At 69.2% G+C, this 14,927-nt stretch overlaps 2 protein-coding genes across 4 annotated transcripts in view; one reads left to right on the top strand and one right to left on the bottom strand.

The window, feature by feature from the left end:
* The first annotated feature begins 628 nt into the window (after positions 1-628).
* PHOX2A (paired like homeobox 2A) lies at positions 629-6,495 on the top strand. Of its 3 annotated transcripts, none has more exons than XM_088534069.1 (3): positions 629-848; positions 3,771-3,958; positions 6,064-6,495. In XM_088534069.1, the coding sequence occupies exons 1-3, from the start codon at positions 629-631 to the stop codon at positions 6,493-6,495; spliced, it is 840 nt and encodes a 279-aa protein (XP_088390195.1). The 3 variants fall into 3 exon arrangements, with proteins under 3 accessions (XP_088390195.1, XP_088390194.1, XP_088390193.1); XM_088534068.1 differs by having other exon boundaries at positions 638-848; positions 3,771-3,985; positions 6,058-6,495; XM_088534067.1 differs by having other exon boundaries at positions 638-848; positions 3,771-4,003; positions 6,013-6,495.
* A 4,627-nt stretch (positions 6,496-11,122) lies between these two features.
* INPPL1 (inositol polyphosphate phosphatase like 1) overlaps positions 11,123-14,927 on the bottom strand; it is a 29,809-nt gene continuing 26,004 nt past the window's right edge. The window contains exons 25-28 of the mRNA XM_088534062.1: positions 14,753-14,869; positions 12,123-12,669; positions 11,919-12,043; positions 11,123-11,220 (exon numbers count right to left, since the gene is read on the bottom strand). Coding sequence (XP_088390188.1) covers positions 11,130-11,220; positions 11,919-12,043; positions 12,123-12,669; positions 14,753-14,869 — 880 coding nt within the window. The 3' untranslated portion in view covers positions 11,123-11,129. The remainder of the gene's footprint in view (positions 11,221-11,918; positions 12,044-12,122; positions 12,670-14,752; positions 14,870-14,927) is intronic.

Below are 14,927 nucleotides of genomic sequence, written 5' to 3'. Positions count from 1 at the left end.
CGGGGATGGAGAGGGAAGGGGGATAGGAATAACGGGGATGCAGAGGGAAGGGGGACAGGGATAACGGGGATGGAGACGGCACGATGAGTGGAAAAGGGATGCAGGGGAGATGGAGATGGGGAAAAGCACCGGGATGATTCAGGTGGAGATGGGGACAGGGACGGGGTGAGGCTGGAGACGGGGAGGACGGGAATGGGGATGTGGAAGAGGCTGGAGAAGGGATGGGAACGGAGGAGGAGAGGGCGACGGGGACAGGGACGGGGCCCCCCGCGCCGATCCCGATCCCGATCCCCATCCCGATCCCGATCCCGGCGCCTCCCGTGTCCCCGCGGCCGTCGGGGCTCGGTGGGCGCCCACGAAGGGTTAAGGGCGGGGGGCGGCGGCGGGAAGGGGGGGGTGGGTTTGGGCTCCGCCCGCTCCGGCTGCGCCCGCGGTCCCCGGGCGATATTGTCATGCAAAAGCCCCCGGCGCCCCGCGCCATTGTCCGCCCGGCGCCCCGCTATATTAACGGCGCGGAGCGGCCCGGGCGGCGGCGCATGGCGAAGCGGCCGGGGCCGCGGCCGAGCTAGCGGGGCCGGGGCCGGGCCGGGCCGGGCCGGGCCGGGCTAGCCCCGCCAGGCGCCGCTCCATGTTCGCCATGGACTACTCCTACCTCAACTCGTACGACTCGTGCGTGGCCGCCATGGAGGCGTCCGCCTACGACTTCAGCTCCTGCAGCCAGGCCAACACGTTCCAGTACAGCCCCATGCGCGGCGGCTTCGGCGCCGGGGCCGCCTGTCCCCCGCTGGCCACCGCCAACTGCGCCCTGGGCGCCCTGCGCGACCACCAGCCCTCGCCCTACTCGGCAGGTAACGGCACGCGCGGGCCGCGATGCCCCACGGAGCCGCCGCTGGCACCGGAGCGGCCGCTGGCACCGGAGCGGCCGCTGCCCCCCGACGCCGGTGCCCCCGAAACGGCCGCTGGCCCCGGAGTCACCGCTGGCCACGGAGCCGCCGCTGGCCACGGAGCCGCCGCTGGCCCCGGAGCTGTCGCTGGCCCCGGAGTCGCCGCTGGCACCGGAGTCACCGCTGGCCCCGGAGCCGCCGCTGCCTCCGGAGCCGCCGCTGCCCCCCGACGCCGGTGGCCCCGGAGCCGTCGCTGGCACCGGAGTCGCCGCTGCCCCCGGAGTCACCGCTGGCCCCGGAGCCGTCGCTGGCCCCGGAGCTGTCGCTGGCACCGGAGCCATCGCTGGCCCCGGAGCCGTCGCTGGCCCCGGAGCCGTCGCTGGCCACGGAGCCGCCGCTGGCCCCGGAGCGGCCGCTGGCACCGGAGCGGCCGCTGCCCCCAAACGCCGCTGCCCCCCGACGCCGGTGCCCCCGGAGCCGCCGCGGTCCCCGGAGCCGTCGCTGGCACCGGAGCCGCCGGTGGCCCCGGAGCCGTCGCTGCCCGGAGCCGTCGCTGGCACCGGAGTCGCCGGTGGCCCCGGAGCCGCCGCTGGCCCCGGAGCCGTCGCTGGCACCGGAGTCGCCGGTGGCCCCGGAGCGGCCGCTGGCCCCGGAGTCACCGCTGGCCCCGGAGCCGCCGCTGGCCCCGGAGCCGCCGCTTCCCGGCCCGCGCCGCAGCCCCAGTCGCTTCCGACGGGGCGGCCCCGGCAGCGGCTCCGGGCGCGGCGGCTCCGGGCTCGGCGGCTCCGGGGGCTCCGGGGGCAGCGGGAGCTCCCGTCGGAGCGGGGCGGGCGCCGCCGCCGCCGCAGCCCCCGTCCCGGCCCCGCTTTCGTTGGCGCCGCGGGCCGGGCGCGCCCGCAACGAAGGGGCCGCGAAGCTGCCGCCGCCACCCGCCCCGGTAACGGCCCCGGCAGCGGCCCCGGTGCCGCGAGCGGCTCCCGCCCGCCCCGATCCCGCCGCCCGTCCCGGCCGCCTCCAGAGCCGCGTCCCGTCGCGGGCGGCGGCGGCAACGAACGGGCGCGAACGGGAATGCGGGGAGGCAGCGACCGGCGCCGGGGAGCCCTATCCGGGATATCCCTGCTCAGCCCGCCCGGTCCATCCCGCCCGGTCCATCCCTGCTCATCCCGCCCGGTCCATCCCGCCCGGTCCATCCCTGCTCATCCCGCCCGGTCCATCCCTGCTCATCCCGCCCGGTCCATCCCGCCCGGTCCATCCCTGCTCATCCCGCCCGGTCCATCCCTCCCGGTCCATCCCTGCTCATCCCGCCCGGTCCATCCCTGCTCATCCCGCCCGGTCCATCCCGCCCGGTCCATCCCTGCTCATCCCGCCCGGTCCATCCCTGCTCATCCCGCCCGGTCCATCCCGCCCGGTCCATCCCTGCTCATCCCGTCAGGGACATCCCTGCCCGTCCCGACCAGTGAATCCCTGCCCGGGTCCTCCCTGCTCATCCCGTCTGGTTCATCCCTCCCGGTCCATCCCTGTCCGTTCCGTCCAGTGAATCCCTGCCCAGTGCATCCCTGCTGGGGGATTCCCTGCTCATTCTGTCCGGTTCCATCCAACCCGGTTCATCCCTGCTCAGCCCGCCCGGGATATCCCTGCTCAACCTGCCCAGTTAGTTAATTCCTGCCTGGTGAATCCCTGCCCAGTTCCTTCCTGCCCGGTTCATCCCTGCTCAGCCCGCCCGGGACATCCCTGCTCATCCTGCCTGATGCAGCCCTGCCCGGTTCATCCCTGCTCATTCCTCCCGGTTCATCCCTGCCTGTCCCACCCGGTGCATCCCTGCTCATCCCGCCCGGTGCTTTCTGTCCTGTGCATCCCTGCTCATCCATGTCCGTTGTGTTCTGCCCAGGACATCCCTGCTCATCCCACCCAGTGCATCCCTGCCCAATGCACTCTGCCTGATTCATCCCAAGCACTGCATCCCTGTTGGATCTGCCCGGTGCATCCCCACCCGGTGCACGCTTCCCAGTGCATCCCTGCTCATCCCACCCCGTGCATCCTTGCTGGGAGCATCCCTGCCCGGAGCATCCCACCCGATGCATCCCCGTCCAGTACATCCCTGCTCATCCCGCCCCACGTATCCCTGTTGGATCTGCCCGGAGCATCCCACACGATGCATCCCTGTCTAGCGCATCCCTGCTCATCCCGCCCCGTGCATCCCTGCCCGGTGCATCCCCAGCCGGTGCAGTCTGCCCAGTGCATCCCTGCTCATCCCACCCGGTGCATCCCTGCCCGGAGCATCCCACCCGATGCATCCCTGTCTAGCGCATCCCTGCTCATCCCACCCTGTGCATCCCTGCCCGGAGCATCCCTGTCCAGTGCATCCCTGCTCATCCCGCCCCGTGCATCCCTGCCCGGAGCATCCCACCCGATGCATCCCCATCCAGTGCATTCCTGCTCATCCCACCCCGTGCATCCCTGCCCGGAGCATCCCACCGGATGCATCCCTGTCTAGCGCATCCCTGCCCATCCCACCCCATGCATCCCTGCCCGGTGCATCCCCAGCCGGTGCAGTCTGCTCGGTGCATCCCTGCTCATCCCGCCCCGTGCATCCCTTCCCGGATCATCCCACCCGATGCATCCCCGTCCCGTGCATCCCTGCTCATCCCGCCCCATGGATCCCTGTAGGATCTGCCCGATGCATCCCCGTCCAGTGCATCCCTGCTCATCCCGCCCCATGTATCCCTGTAGGATCTGCCCGATGCATCCCTGTCCAGTGCATCCCTGCTCATCCCGCCCCATGGATCCCTGTAGGATCCCCCCGGTGCGCTCTGCCCGGTCCCTAGTGCGTCCCTGCAGCCCGGTCTGCGCCGCCGGTCCCGCTCACACCCCCGTCTCCTTCCCCAGTGCCCTACAAATTCTTCTCGGACCCGTCGGGCATCAACGAGAAGCGGAAGCAGCGGCGGATCCGCACCACGTTCACGAGCTCCCAGCTCAAGGAGCTGGAGCGGGTCTTCGCCGAGACCCACTACCCCGACATCTACACGCGCGAGGAGCTGGCCCTCAAAATCGACCTCACCGAAGCCCGCGTGCAGGTGAGCGGGGATGCTCTGCTGCTTTGCTCCCCACGGAATGGGGATGTTTTGGGTGGAGGGATGGGGATCCTGTGCCCAAAACTGTCCCCATGTCCCCCCTTCCCGGCAGGTTAATCCGCGTCCCCCACCCCTCCGTGCCGGGGGGGGCTCCAATGTGGGGTGTCCCCTGCATGCTGATCCAAAGGTTCCGCTGGCTCCGGGCAGCCGGAGCCGGGATATGGGGAGGGAGGAGAGCGGGTCCCTGAGAGGACGGGGCGATTCCAAAGGGAAAGGGAGCCAGGGGAGCACGATGGGGTGCTGATCCGGGGAGCGAGGGGTGCACGGGGCTGAGTCGGGGTGCCCAGGGCCATGCCAGGATGGTGAGGATGTGCTTGGGGTTGTGCCGCGGTGCATGGCTCCAAGTTGGGGTGCACGGGGATATGCGGGGTGCACAGGGCTCTGTCCGGGTGCACGGGGATGTGCGGGGTGCATGGGGATGTGTCGGGGTGCACGGGGATGTGCTGGGGTGCATGAGGTTGTGTTGGGGTGCATGGGGATGTCCTGGGGTGCACAGGGATGTCCTTGAGTACATGGGAATGGGCTGAGGTGCATGGGGATGTGTCGGGGTGCACGAGGATGTCCTGGGGTGCATGGGGATGTGCTGGGGTGCACGGGGAATGTGTTGGGGTACACGGGGATGTTCTGGGGTGTGTGGGGATGTGTCGGGTGCATGGGACTGTGTTGGGGGTGCAAAGGGATGTACGGGGTGCACGGGGATGTGCTGGGGTGCACGGGGCTGTGTCGGGGTGCAAGGAGACGTGCCAGGGTGCATGGGGATGTGTCAGGGTGCATGGGGATGTGTCAGGGTGCACAGGGCTGTACTGGGGTGCAGGGGTCTTTCTGGGGTGCAGGGGACTGTGCAAGGGCTGTGTCACGATGCACGGGGCTGTGCCAGAGTGCATGGATCCATTCAGGGGTGCACAGGCTGTGTTGGGGTGCACGGGACTATGCCAGGATGCACGGGTCCGTGCTGGGGTGCACGGGGCTCTACTGGGGTGCATGGAGCTCTCCCGGGGTGCACGGAGCTCTGCCGGGGTGCACGGGGCTCTACTGGGGTGCACGGGGCTCTACTGGGGTGCATGGAGCTCTCCCGGCGTGCACGGGTCCGTTCTGGGGGGCACGGGGCTCTACTGGGGTGCACGGGGCTCTACTGGGGTGCATGGAGCTCTCCCGGGGTGCACGGGTCCGTTCTGGGGGGCACGGGGCTCTACTGGGGTGCATGGAGCTCTCCCGGGGTGCACGGGTCCGTTCTGGGGTGCACGGGGCTCTACTGGGGTGCATGGAGCTCTCCCGGGGTGCACGGGTCCGTTCTGGGGGGCACGGGGCTCTACTGGGGTGCATGGAGCTCTACTGGGGTGCACGGGGCTCTGCCGGGGTGCACGGGTCCGTTCTGGGGTGCACGGGGCTCTACTGGGGTGCACGGGGCTCTACTGGGGTGCATGGAGCTCTCCCGGGGTGCACGGGTCCGTTCTGGGGGGCACGGGGCTCTACTGGGGTGCATGGAGCTCTCCCGGGGTGCACGGGTCCGTTCTGGGGGGCACGGGGCTCTACTGGGGTGCATGGAGCTCTCCCGGGGTGCACGGGTCCGTTCTGGGGTGCACGGGGCTCTACTGGGGTGCATGGAGCTCTCCCGGGGTGCACGGGTCCGTTCTGGGGGACACGGGGCTCTGCCGGGGTGCATGGAGCAATGCCGGGGTGCACAGGTCTGTGCTGGGGTGCATGGAGCAATGCCGGGGTGCACGGGTCCATGCTGGGGTGCACGGGTCCATGCTGGGGTGCATGGGTCTGTGCTGGGGTGCACGGGGCTCTGCTGGGGTGCACGGGTCCGTGCCGGGCTGCACGGGCTGCACCTGGGTTCGGAGCAGCAGCTGCAGCCCGGGAATGGTCTGGGAGCAGCGCAGGGCACCGGGAAGCGCTGGGTGCAGGAGCAGCCCCCGGGGCGGGATGTTCCACGTCGGGCGCTCCCCGCACCGGAGCTGCCTGCGGTTCTCCGGCGGCTCCCGGCTGGATCCCAGCCCGGTGCCGGGACCCCGAGCGCGGGGCTGACCCGCTTCCCCCCGCCGCAGGTCTGGTTCCAGAACCGGCGCGCCAAGTTCCGCAAGCAGGAGCGCGCGGCCAACGCCAAGGGCACCGGCACCGGCACCGGCGGCACCGGCAAGAAGGCAGAGCCGCGCTCCTCGTCGGAGGACGACGAGTCCAAGGAGTCGAATTGCAGCGCGACGCCGGACAGCACGGCCTCGCTGCCGCCCGCCGGTGGCCTCGGCAGCCCCGGCGGCAGCCTGAGCCCCAGCCCGGGCGCGGGGCCGCCGCTGCCGCCCGGTCACCCCGCGCCGCCGCTCAAGGCGCCCGCCTGGCCCGGCGCGAGCAGCAGCGGCTCCGCCAACCCCGCCGAGCTGCTCAAGGCCTGGCAGCCGGCGGAGCCCGTGGCCGGGCCCTTCTCGGGCGTCCTGTCCTCCTTCCACCGCAAGCCCAACGGCCTCAAGGGCAACCTCTTCTGATGCGGCGGCGCCGGCCGCGCGTCCCCGCGGCTCCCCCGGGAGCTGGCACCGGTGCCGGACACTGCAGCGAGCGCCGGTGCTGCCCCGAGCGCGGGCGCTGCACCCAGTGCGGGCGCTGCACCCGTTGCGCTGGGTGCAGGCGTTGTGCCAAGCTGGGAAGTGCGTTGGTCCCGGGAAGTGCGCTAATCCTGGACGTGATGCTGAGTGTGGGCATGGCACTGAGAGCAAGCATTGCATCGATCCTGGGCTTTGCGCCAAACCCGGGCATTGCATCGATCCCGGGCATTGCATCTATCCCGGGCATTGCATCGATTCCAGGCATTGCACCAAACCTGGGCATTGCGTCGATCCCGGGCTTTGCGCCAAACCTGGGCATTGCACCAAACCTGGGCACTCCATTGATCACAGGCATTGCACCAAACTCGGGCACTGCATCGATCCCGGGCATTGCGTCGATCCTCGGCATTGCATCGATCCCGCGCATTGCATCGATTCCGGGCATTGCACCAAACCTGGGCTTTGCACCAAACCTGGGCATTGCACCAAACCCGGGCATTGCATCGATCCCGGGCATTGCGTCGATCCTGGGCGTTGCACCAAACCTGGGCATTGCATCGATCCCGGGCATTGCATCGATTCCAGGCATTGCAACAAACCCGGCCATTGCACCAAACCTGGGCATTGCATCGATCCCGGGCATTGCATTGATTCCAAGCATTGCGTCGATCCTGGGCATTGCACCAATCCTGGGCATTGCACCAACTGCGGGCATTGCACCAACTGCGGGCACTGCATCAATCCTGGGCATTAAACTGAGTTCAGGCGTTGCACCGATCCCAGGTTTTGCACCAATCCTGGGTATTGCATCGATCCCAGCATTGAACTGAGTGCAGGCGTTGCACCGATCCCGGGCTTTGCACCAATCCCGGGTTTTGCATCGATCCCGGGCATCGCACCGATCCCAGCATTGAACCGAGTTTAGGCATTGCACCGATCCCGGGCATTGCACCGATCCCGGGCATTGCACCGATCCTGGGCATTGCACCAAGTGCAGGCATTGCACCAATCCCGGGTATTGCATCGATCCCGGGCATTGCATCGATCCTGGGCATCGCACCGATCCCAGCATTGAACCGAGTTTAGGCATTGCACCGATCCCGGGCATTGCACCAATCCTTGGCATTGCAGTGATTCCAGGCATTGCACCGATTCCAGGCATTGCACCGATCCCGGGCATTGCACCAATCCTTGGCACTGCAGCGATCCCGGGCATTGCACCGATCCCGGGCATTGCACCGATCCCGGGCACTGCACCGAGCAGACATTGTCCCCGTCCCCGGCGTTGAACGGATCCCGCTCCCTGCACCGAGTGCCGCCGCTCCGGTGCATCCCGGCGGATCCCCATGGATGGCAGCAGCCCCGGTTCCCTCGGGATGCAGGCGGCAGGACGGGACGCGGTGACACAGGGACACCCCGGACACGGCGCGGGGCCGTGCGTGCGGGGGCCCAGGCGTCCGGGCCGTGTGTGTGTGCGTGTGTTCGTGTAGCTCCCCGCGCCCCGGAGGAGCCGGGATTCTTCTTCTTTTCTTTTGTTTTTCCCTTTTTTTGGTTTCGTTTTTAACCGTTCTGTAATTTATTGAACCCGTTTGCAAATGATACTAATCCAAATAAACCTTAATTTATTGAAGGAGCCGCTGGGGGGGCTGCGGGGGGGTCGGGATCCCGCTCCAGGGCGCAGCCCGGGGCCGGCTCCGACGGCAGCGGCTGGAAGCGCCGGGAAGCAGCGGGGCCGGGATGGACCCGCGTGGGTGCAATGGACACGGGGGGACACGATGGAGCCAGGGGGGACGCAAAGGAGCCGGGGGGGGGACACGATGGACCGGGGGGGACACGATGGAGCCATGGGGGGACACGATGGAGCTGGGGGGACACGATGGAGCTGGGGGGGACACGATGGAGCTGGGGGGGACACGATGGAGCAGGGGGGACACGATGGAGCGAGGGGGACACGATGGAGCCGGGGGGGGACACGATGGAGCTGGGGGGACACGATGGAGTGGGGGGGACACAATGGAGCAGGGGGGACACGATGGAGTGGGGGGGACACAATGGAGCCAGGGGGGGACACGATGGAGCCAGGGGGGACACGATGGAGCGGGGGGGACACGATGGAGCGAGGGGGACACGATGGAGCCGGGGGGGGACACGATGGAGCTGGGGGGACACGATGGAGTGGGGGGGACACAATGGAGCAGGGGGGACACGATGGAGTGGGGGGGACACGATGGACCCAGGGGACACGATGGACCCAGGGGGACACGATGGAGCTGGGGGACACGATGGACCCAGGGGAACACAATGGAGCCAGGGGGACACGATGGAGCCAGGGGGACACAATGGAGCCAGGGGGACACGATGGAGCCAGGGGACACGATGGAGCTGGGGGCACTGACTGGGGGTGTGATGGACCCCAGGGAACCGGGATCACAGCCCCACGATGGACCGGGGGGCACGAGGGAGGGTGGGGGGTTCTGATGGGCCATGGGGTGCAAGGGACCACGACGGGGGTGATGGAGCACGGGGGGGTGACAAACTGCAGGGGGTGGCAATGGGGCACGGAGGGGCAATGGACCATGAGGACGTGATGGAGAGCGCGGAGGTGACGGTCTGTGGGGAAGATGAAGGCCCACGGGGAAGATGAAGGCCCACGGGGGAGATGATGGCCCATGAGGGACATGAGGGGCCATGAGGGAGATGTTGACCCACGGTGAAGACGATGGCCCATGGAGGAGCTGATGGTTCACTGGAGAGATGAGGGCCCACGCGGAACATGATGACACGAGGGATATGGTGACCCATGGTGGAGATGATGGGCCATGGGGGAGATGAAGGCCCACGAGGGAGATGATGGCCCATGGGAGAGAGGATGGCCCAGGTGGAACATGGTGGCCCATGAAGGACATGAGGGCCCATGGGGAAGATGTTGACCCATGGTGAAGACGATGGCCCATAGAGGAGATGATGGTCCATGGGAGAGATGAGGGCCCATGTGGAACATGATGACACGAGGGACATGACAGTCTGGCTCATGAGGGACATGATGGCCCATGGTGAAGATGAGGACCCACATGGAACATGATGGTGAAGCTGATGGCCTATGGTGGGGATGAAGGCCCATGCGGAACATGATGGCTCATGAGGGAGATGGGGGCCCATGAGGGACATGATGATAGAAGGAACATGATGGCCCACAAGGGACATGACGGCCCATGATGAAGCTGATGGCCCTTGGGGTGATGAAGGCCCATGTAGGACATGTTGACCCATGAGGGAGATGGGGACCCATGGTGAAGCTGATGGCCCTCGGGGTGATGAAGGCCCATGTGGGACATGTTGACCCATGAGGGAGATGGGGACCCATGGTGAAGCTGATGGCCCTCGGGGTGATGAAGGCCCATGTGGGACATGTTGACCCATGAGGGACACGACGGTCCATGGTGAAGCTGATGGCCCTTGGGGTGATGAAGGCCCATGTGGGACATGTTGACCCATGGGGGAGATGGGGGCCCATGGTGAAGCTGATGGCCCTCGGGGTGATGAAGGCCCATGGGGAACATGTTGACCCATGAGGGACACGACGGCCCATGGGGAACATGTTGACCCATGAGGGACACGACGGCCCATGGTGAAGCTGATGGCCCTTGGGGTGATGAAGGCCATGAGGAACATGTTGACCCATGGGGAGATGGGGCCCACGGGGAACACGGGGACCCGTCGCGGCTCCGGCCGCAGCCACAGGCTCCACTCGAGCTGCTCTCCAAGCAAACGGGACCTTTTATTGCTTCAGGACGGGTCGGGGTGGAACAGGTGGCCGGTGGGGAAGGCTCCTCATCCCGGCGCTCCCGCGGGACGGAGCGCGCGGGGGCTCCGGACAATTCAATTAAACGTTACAAAAAAAAACCAGCTCCTGATTCAAGAAACAGAGACGGAAACGGAGACGCGGAGCGGGCGCCGCGAGCGGGATGGAACCGTCGCATCCTCCACGGAGCGGCGTCCGGAGCGAGCGGGACCGGCCGGGAGGGCGGGATAAGGCACAGGGACCCCCCGGGGGACATGGTGGGGGGGTTGAGGTCTGGCTGGGCACGGGGGGCACTTGGGGGGCAGCCCCATAGGGAGCCCGGGCTGGGCCGGGGGGTCAAGGCACTGCTGGTGCTTTGGGGGCGCCGGGGGGACCCGTCCCCGTCCCGCGCGCGGCACCGAGGCCCGGGATCCGCAGGGAGCCTCCTCATCCTCATCATCCTCATCATCCTCCTCCTCATCCTCCTCCTCATCCTTCTCCTTCTCCTCCTCTTCCTCCCTGGCGCCGAAGGGCAGCGACAGCCCCGGGGGGCACCCGGGGGGCGCTCGGAGACCCCCCTCCGGACGGCGGCCGCCCCGGCCCGGAGCGAAGCGCAGCGGGACGAAGGCTCTTCCCTTCTCTCAATAAATAAGAAATAACTTAACAAGGGGGAGGCCCTGGGGCCACCCCGTGAAATTATCTGACCAGGTCCCCGCTGTCCCCTCCCAGGCTCCGCGCGGTCCCCGGTCCCCCGGTGACAGCATCGGTGACAGCGGGGGGACCGGGGCGCCGGGAGCTACTTGCTGAGCCGCAGGCTCTCGAGCAGGACGCGCTGGTGGCCGGGGTCGCGCACGCCGGCCTCCTCCAGGTCCTCCTCCGTGATGTCGCTGCGGGGCCGGCAGCGCCGTCGGCACCGCGCCGGGAAGGGATCGGGAAGGGCCCGGGAAGGGCCCGGGGGGCCGGGAAAGGGTCTGGGTGTCCGGGAAGGGCCCGGGGGAGCGGGAAGGGTCCAGGGGGGCAGGAAAGGGTCCAGGGGAGCGGGAAGGGTCTAGGTGTCCGGGAAGGGTCCAGGCGTCCGGGAAGGGTCCAGGGGGCCAGGAAGGGTCCGGGTGTCTGGGAAGGGCCCAGGTGTCCGGGAAGGGCCTAGGTGTCCGGGAAGGGCCCAGGCGTCCGGGAAGGGTCCGGGGGGCCAGGAAGGGTCCGGGCGTCCGGGAAGGGTCCAGGGGCCAGGAAGGGTCCGGGTGTCTGGGAAGGGCCCAGGCGTCCGGGAAGGGCCTGGGCGTCCGGGAGGGGCCCAGGCGTCCGGGAAGGGTCCGGGGGGGTCCGGGAAGGATCCGGGTGTCTGGGAAGAGCCTGGGCATCCAGGAAGGGCCCAGGCGTCCGGGAAAGGTCCAGGTGTCCAGGAAGGGCCCCGGCGTCCGGGAAGGGTCCAGGGGGCCGGGAAGGGTCCGGGCGTCCGGGAAGGGTCCAGGGGGCCAGGAAGGGTCCAAGGGGCCAGGAAGGGTCCGGGTGTCTGGGAAGGACCCAGGCGTCCGGGAAGGGCCCAGGCGTCCGGGAAGGGCCCCGGCGTCCGGGCGCGCCTCACCTGAGGAACTCCAGGTCGTCCCAGCCGTTGTGCAGCAGCCCCTGCTCGTACCGCTCCAGCCCCAGCGCCCGCAGCCACTCGCCCACGCCGGAGTCGCCGGCGCCGCGGCCGGCCTGGCCCAGCGCCTGCGGGACCCGGCGTCACCGGTGTCACCGGTCACGGTCCCCGCGAGGTCCCCCCCCCGCCGTGTCCCCGCAATGTCACCTCCTCGGCCAGGTCCTCCTGGATGCTCTCGCGGATGGGGTGCGCGGGGAAGGCGAGCGGGCGCAGGCAGCGCGGCGGCGGCGCGGGCGGCCGGCTGCGCCCGCCGTACTCCGCCTCGCTCAGCGTCTTGGCCATCTGCAGCACCGAGCACGAGCGGTCGTCCAGCAGCGCCCCGGACGCCGGGGCCCCCGCGGGCGCCTCCGGCGCGAAGCCGGCGGCGGCGGCGGGAGGCGGCGGAGGCCGCGGATGCGGCTTGGGAGCCTCCGCGAAGGCCGCCCGCGGCTTGGCCTCCGCCGCCACCTCCTTGGGGCTCTCGGGCGGCTCGCGCGGCAGCGGCGGCGGGGGGAAGTCGGGGGGCGGCAGCTCCGGGGCGGCCGCGTCGTCGTCCGAGGAGGCGGCGGCGGCGTCGGCGCGGGGCGGCGCGGGCCGCGGGCGCTCGGGCGCCAGCAGCTGGTGCGGGACGCCCTCGAGGACGTAGTACGCGGGGTTGTTGAAGCTGTTCTTGGCCGGGCCGCCCGGAGCCTCCGGAGACGCCTCCGCCTTGGGGCTGCGGGCGGAGAGCGGCGTCGCGGGAGGCCCGGGCACGGCGGCCTCCCCGTGCGCGGCCTCTTGTGCCATGCGCGGCCTCCTGCACCATGCACGGCCCCTCCTGGGCCATGCACGGCCCTTCCTGCACCATGTACAGCCCCTCCTGCACCGTGAACGGCCTCCTGCACCGTGTACGGCCTCCTGCACCTTGCACAGCCCCTCCTGCACCATGCACGGCCTCCTGCACCATGTACAGCCCCTCCTGCACCATGCATGGCCTCCTGCACCACGCACAACCTCCTGCACCGTGCACAGCCCCTCCTGCGCCGTGCACGGCCTCTTGCACCATGCATGGCCTCCTGCACCGTGCATGGCCTCCTGCACCGTGCATGGCCTCTTGAACCGTGTCTGGTCTCCTGCACTGTGCACGGCCCCTCCTGCACCATGTACGGCCTCCTGCGCCATGCACGGCCTCCTGCACCATGCACGGCCTCCTGCACCGTGTATGGCCTCCTGCACCGTGCACAGCCCCTTCTGCACCGTGCACGGCCCCTCCTGTACCATGTATGGCCTCCTGCACCGTGAACGGCCTCCTGCACCGTGCACAGCCTCCTGCACCATGCACGCCCCCTCCTGCACCATGCACGGCCCCTCCTGCACTGTGCAAGGCCTCCTTCACTGTGCAGGGCGTTCTGCCCCGTGCACGGCCTCCTCCCCCTGCACGGCGTCCTGCCCTGTGCACAGCCTCCTGTGCAATGCACGGCCTCCTACAACATGCATAGCCTCCCTGCTGTGCACAGCCTCCCTGCCGTGCACGGCCTCCCCTCCATGCACAGCCTCCTGCCCCATGCAGGCCATCCTGTGCCATGCACAGCCTCCTGCAACACGCACGACCTCCCCCCATGCACGGCCTCCCCCTGTGCTCAGCCTCCCCGCTGTGCACAGCCTCCCCTCCATGCACAGCCTCCTGCCCCATGCAGGGCGTCCTGTGCAATGCACGGCCTCCTGCAACATGCATGGCCTCCCCCCGTGCACGGCCTCCCACCGTGCCCAGCCTCCCTGCCGTGCACGACCTCCCCTTCATGAACGGCCTCCTCCCCACGCACAGCCTCCCTCTGTGGACAGCCTCCCCTCCATGCACAGCCTCCTGCCCCATGCAGGGCATCCTGTGCCTTGCACGGCCCCCCTGCAACACGCACGGCCTCCCCACCGTGCGCGGCCTCCTGCCCCATGCAGGGCGTCCTGTGCCATGCACGGCCTCCTGCAATATGCACAACCTCCCCCCGTGCACGGCCTCCCGCCGTGCACAGCCTCCTGCCCCATGCAGGGCATCCTGTGCCATGCACAGCCTCCTGCAACATGCACAGCCTCCCCTCCACGCCCGGCCTCCTGCAACATGCACAGCCTCCCCTCCATGCATGGCCTCTCCTCCATGCATGGCCTCCCCTCCATGCCCGGCCTCCTGCAACATGCACAGCCTCCCCTCCATACATGGCCTCCCCTCCATACATGGCCTCCCCTCCATGCATGGCCTCCTGCAACATGCACAGCCTCCCCTCCATGCCCGGCCTCCTGCAACATGCATGGCCTCTCCTCCATGCATGGCCTCCCCTCCATGCATGGCCTCTCCTCCATGCCCGGCCTCCTGCAACATGCACAGCCTCCCCTTCATGCATGGCCTCTCCTCCATGCCCGGCCTCCCCTCCATGCCCGGCCTCCTGCAACATGCACAGCCTCCCCTCCATGCACGGCCTCCCCTCCATGCATGGCCTCTCCTCCATGCATGGCCTCCCTTCCATGCACGGTCTCCCCTCCATGCCCGGCCTCCCTTCCATGCATGGCCTCCCCTCCATCCACAGCCTCTCCTCCATGCCCGGTCTCCTGCAACATGCACGGCCTCCCCTCCATGCACGGCCTCCCCTCCATGCATGGCCTCTCCTCCATGCACGGCCTCCCCTCCATGCCCAGCCTCCCCTCCATGCCCAGCCTCCCCCCATCCACAGCCTCCCCTCCATGTCCGGCCTCCCCTCCATGCCCGGCCTCCTCCCCGCGCGCGCCACCTCGCCGTGCCAGCCCTCCCCGTCCCGTCCCGCCGCGCTCACCGGCCCTGGGCGCCCTCGTCCTTGCCGGTGCCGCGGTGCGGGGCGGCCGGGCGGCCTCGCTCGGCCTCATCCAAGACCTTGGCCGGTGCCTCCGTTGCAGATTTCCTCCCCGTGGACCTGGAGGAGCAGCGGGATCCAGGGCGGATCCGCACCCCGTCCCCTCGGGACGCATCCC

The sequence above is a fragment of the Tinamus guttatus genome, unplaced genomic scaffold (genome assembly GCF_059628265.1).
Source record: "Tinamus guttatus ecotype Peru unplaced genomic scaffold, ASM5962826v1 Tinamus_guttatus_pri_ptg000533l, whole genome shotgun sequence".
Lineage (NCBI taxonomy): Eukaryota > Metazoa > Chordata > Aves > Tinamiformes > Tinamidae > Tinamus > Tinamus guttatus.
Note: the sequence above shows the minus strand (reverse complement) of the source record. Positions and strands in the feature narration are given on the sequence as shown.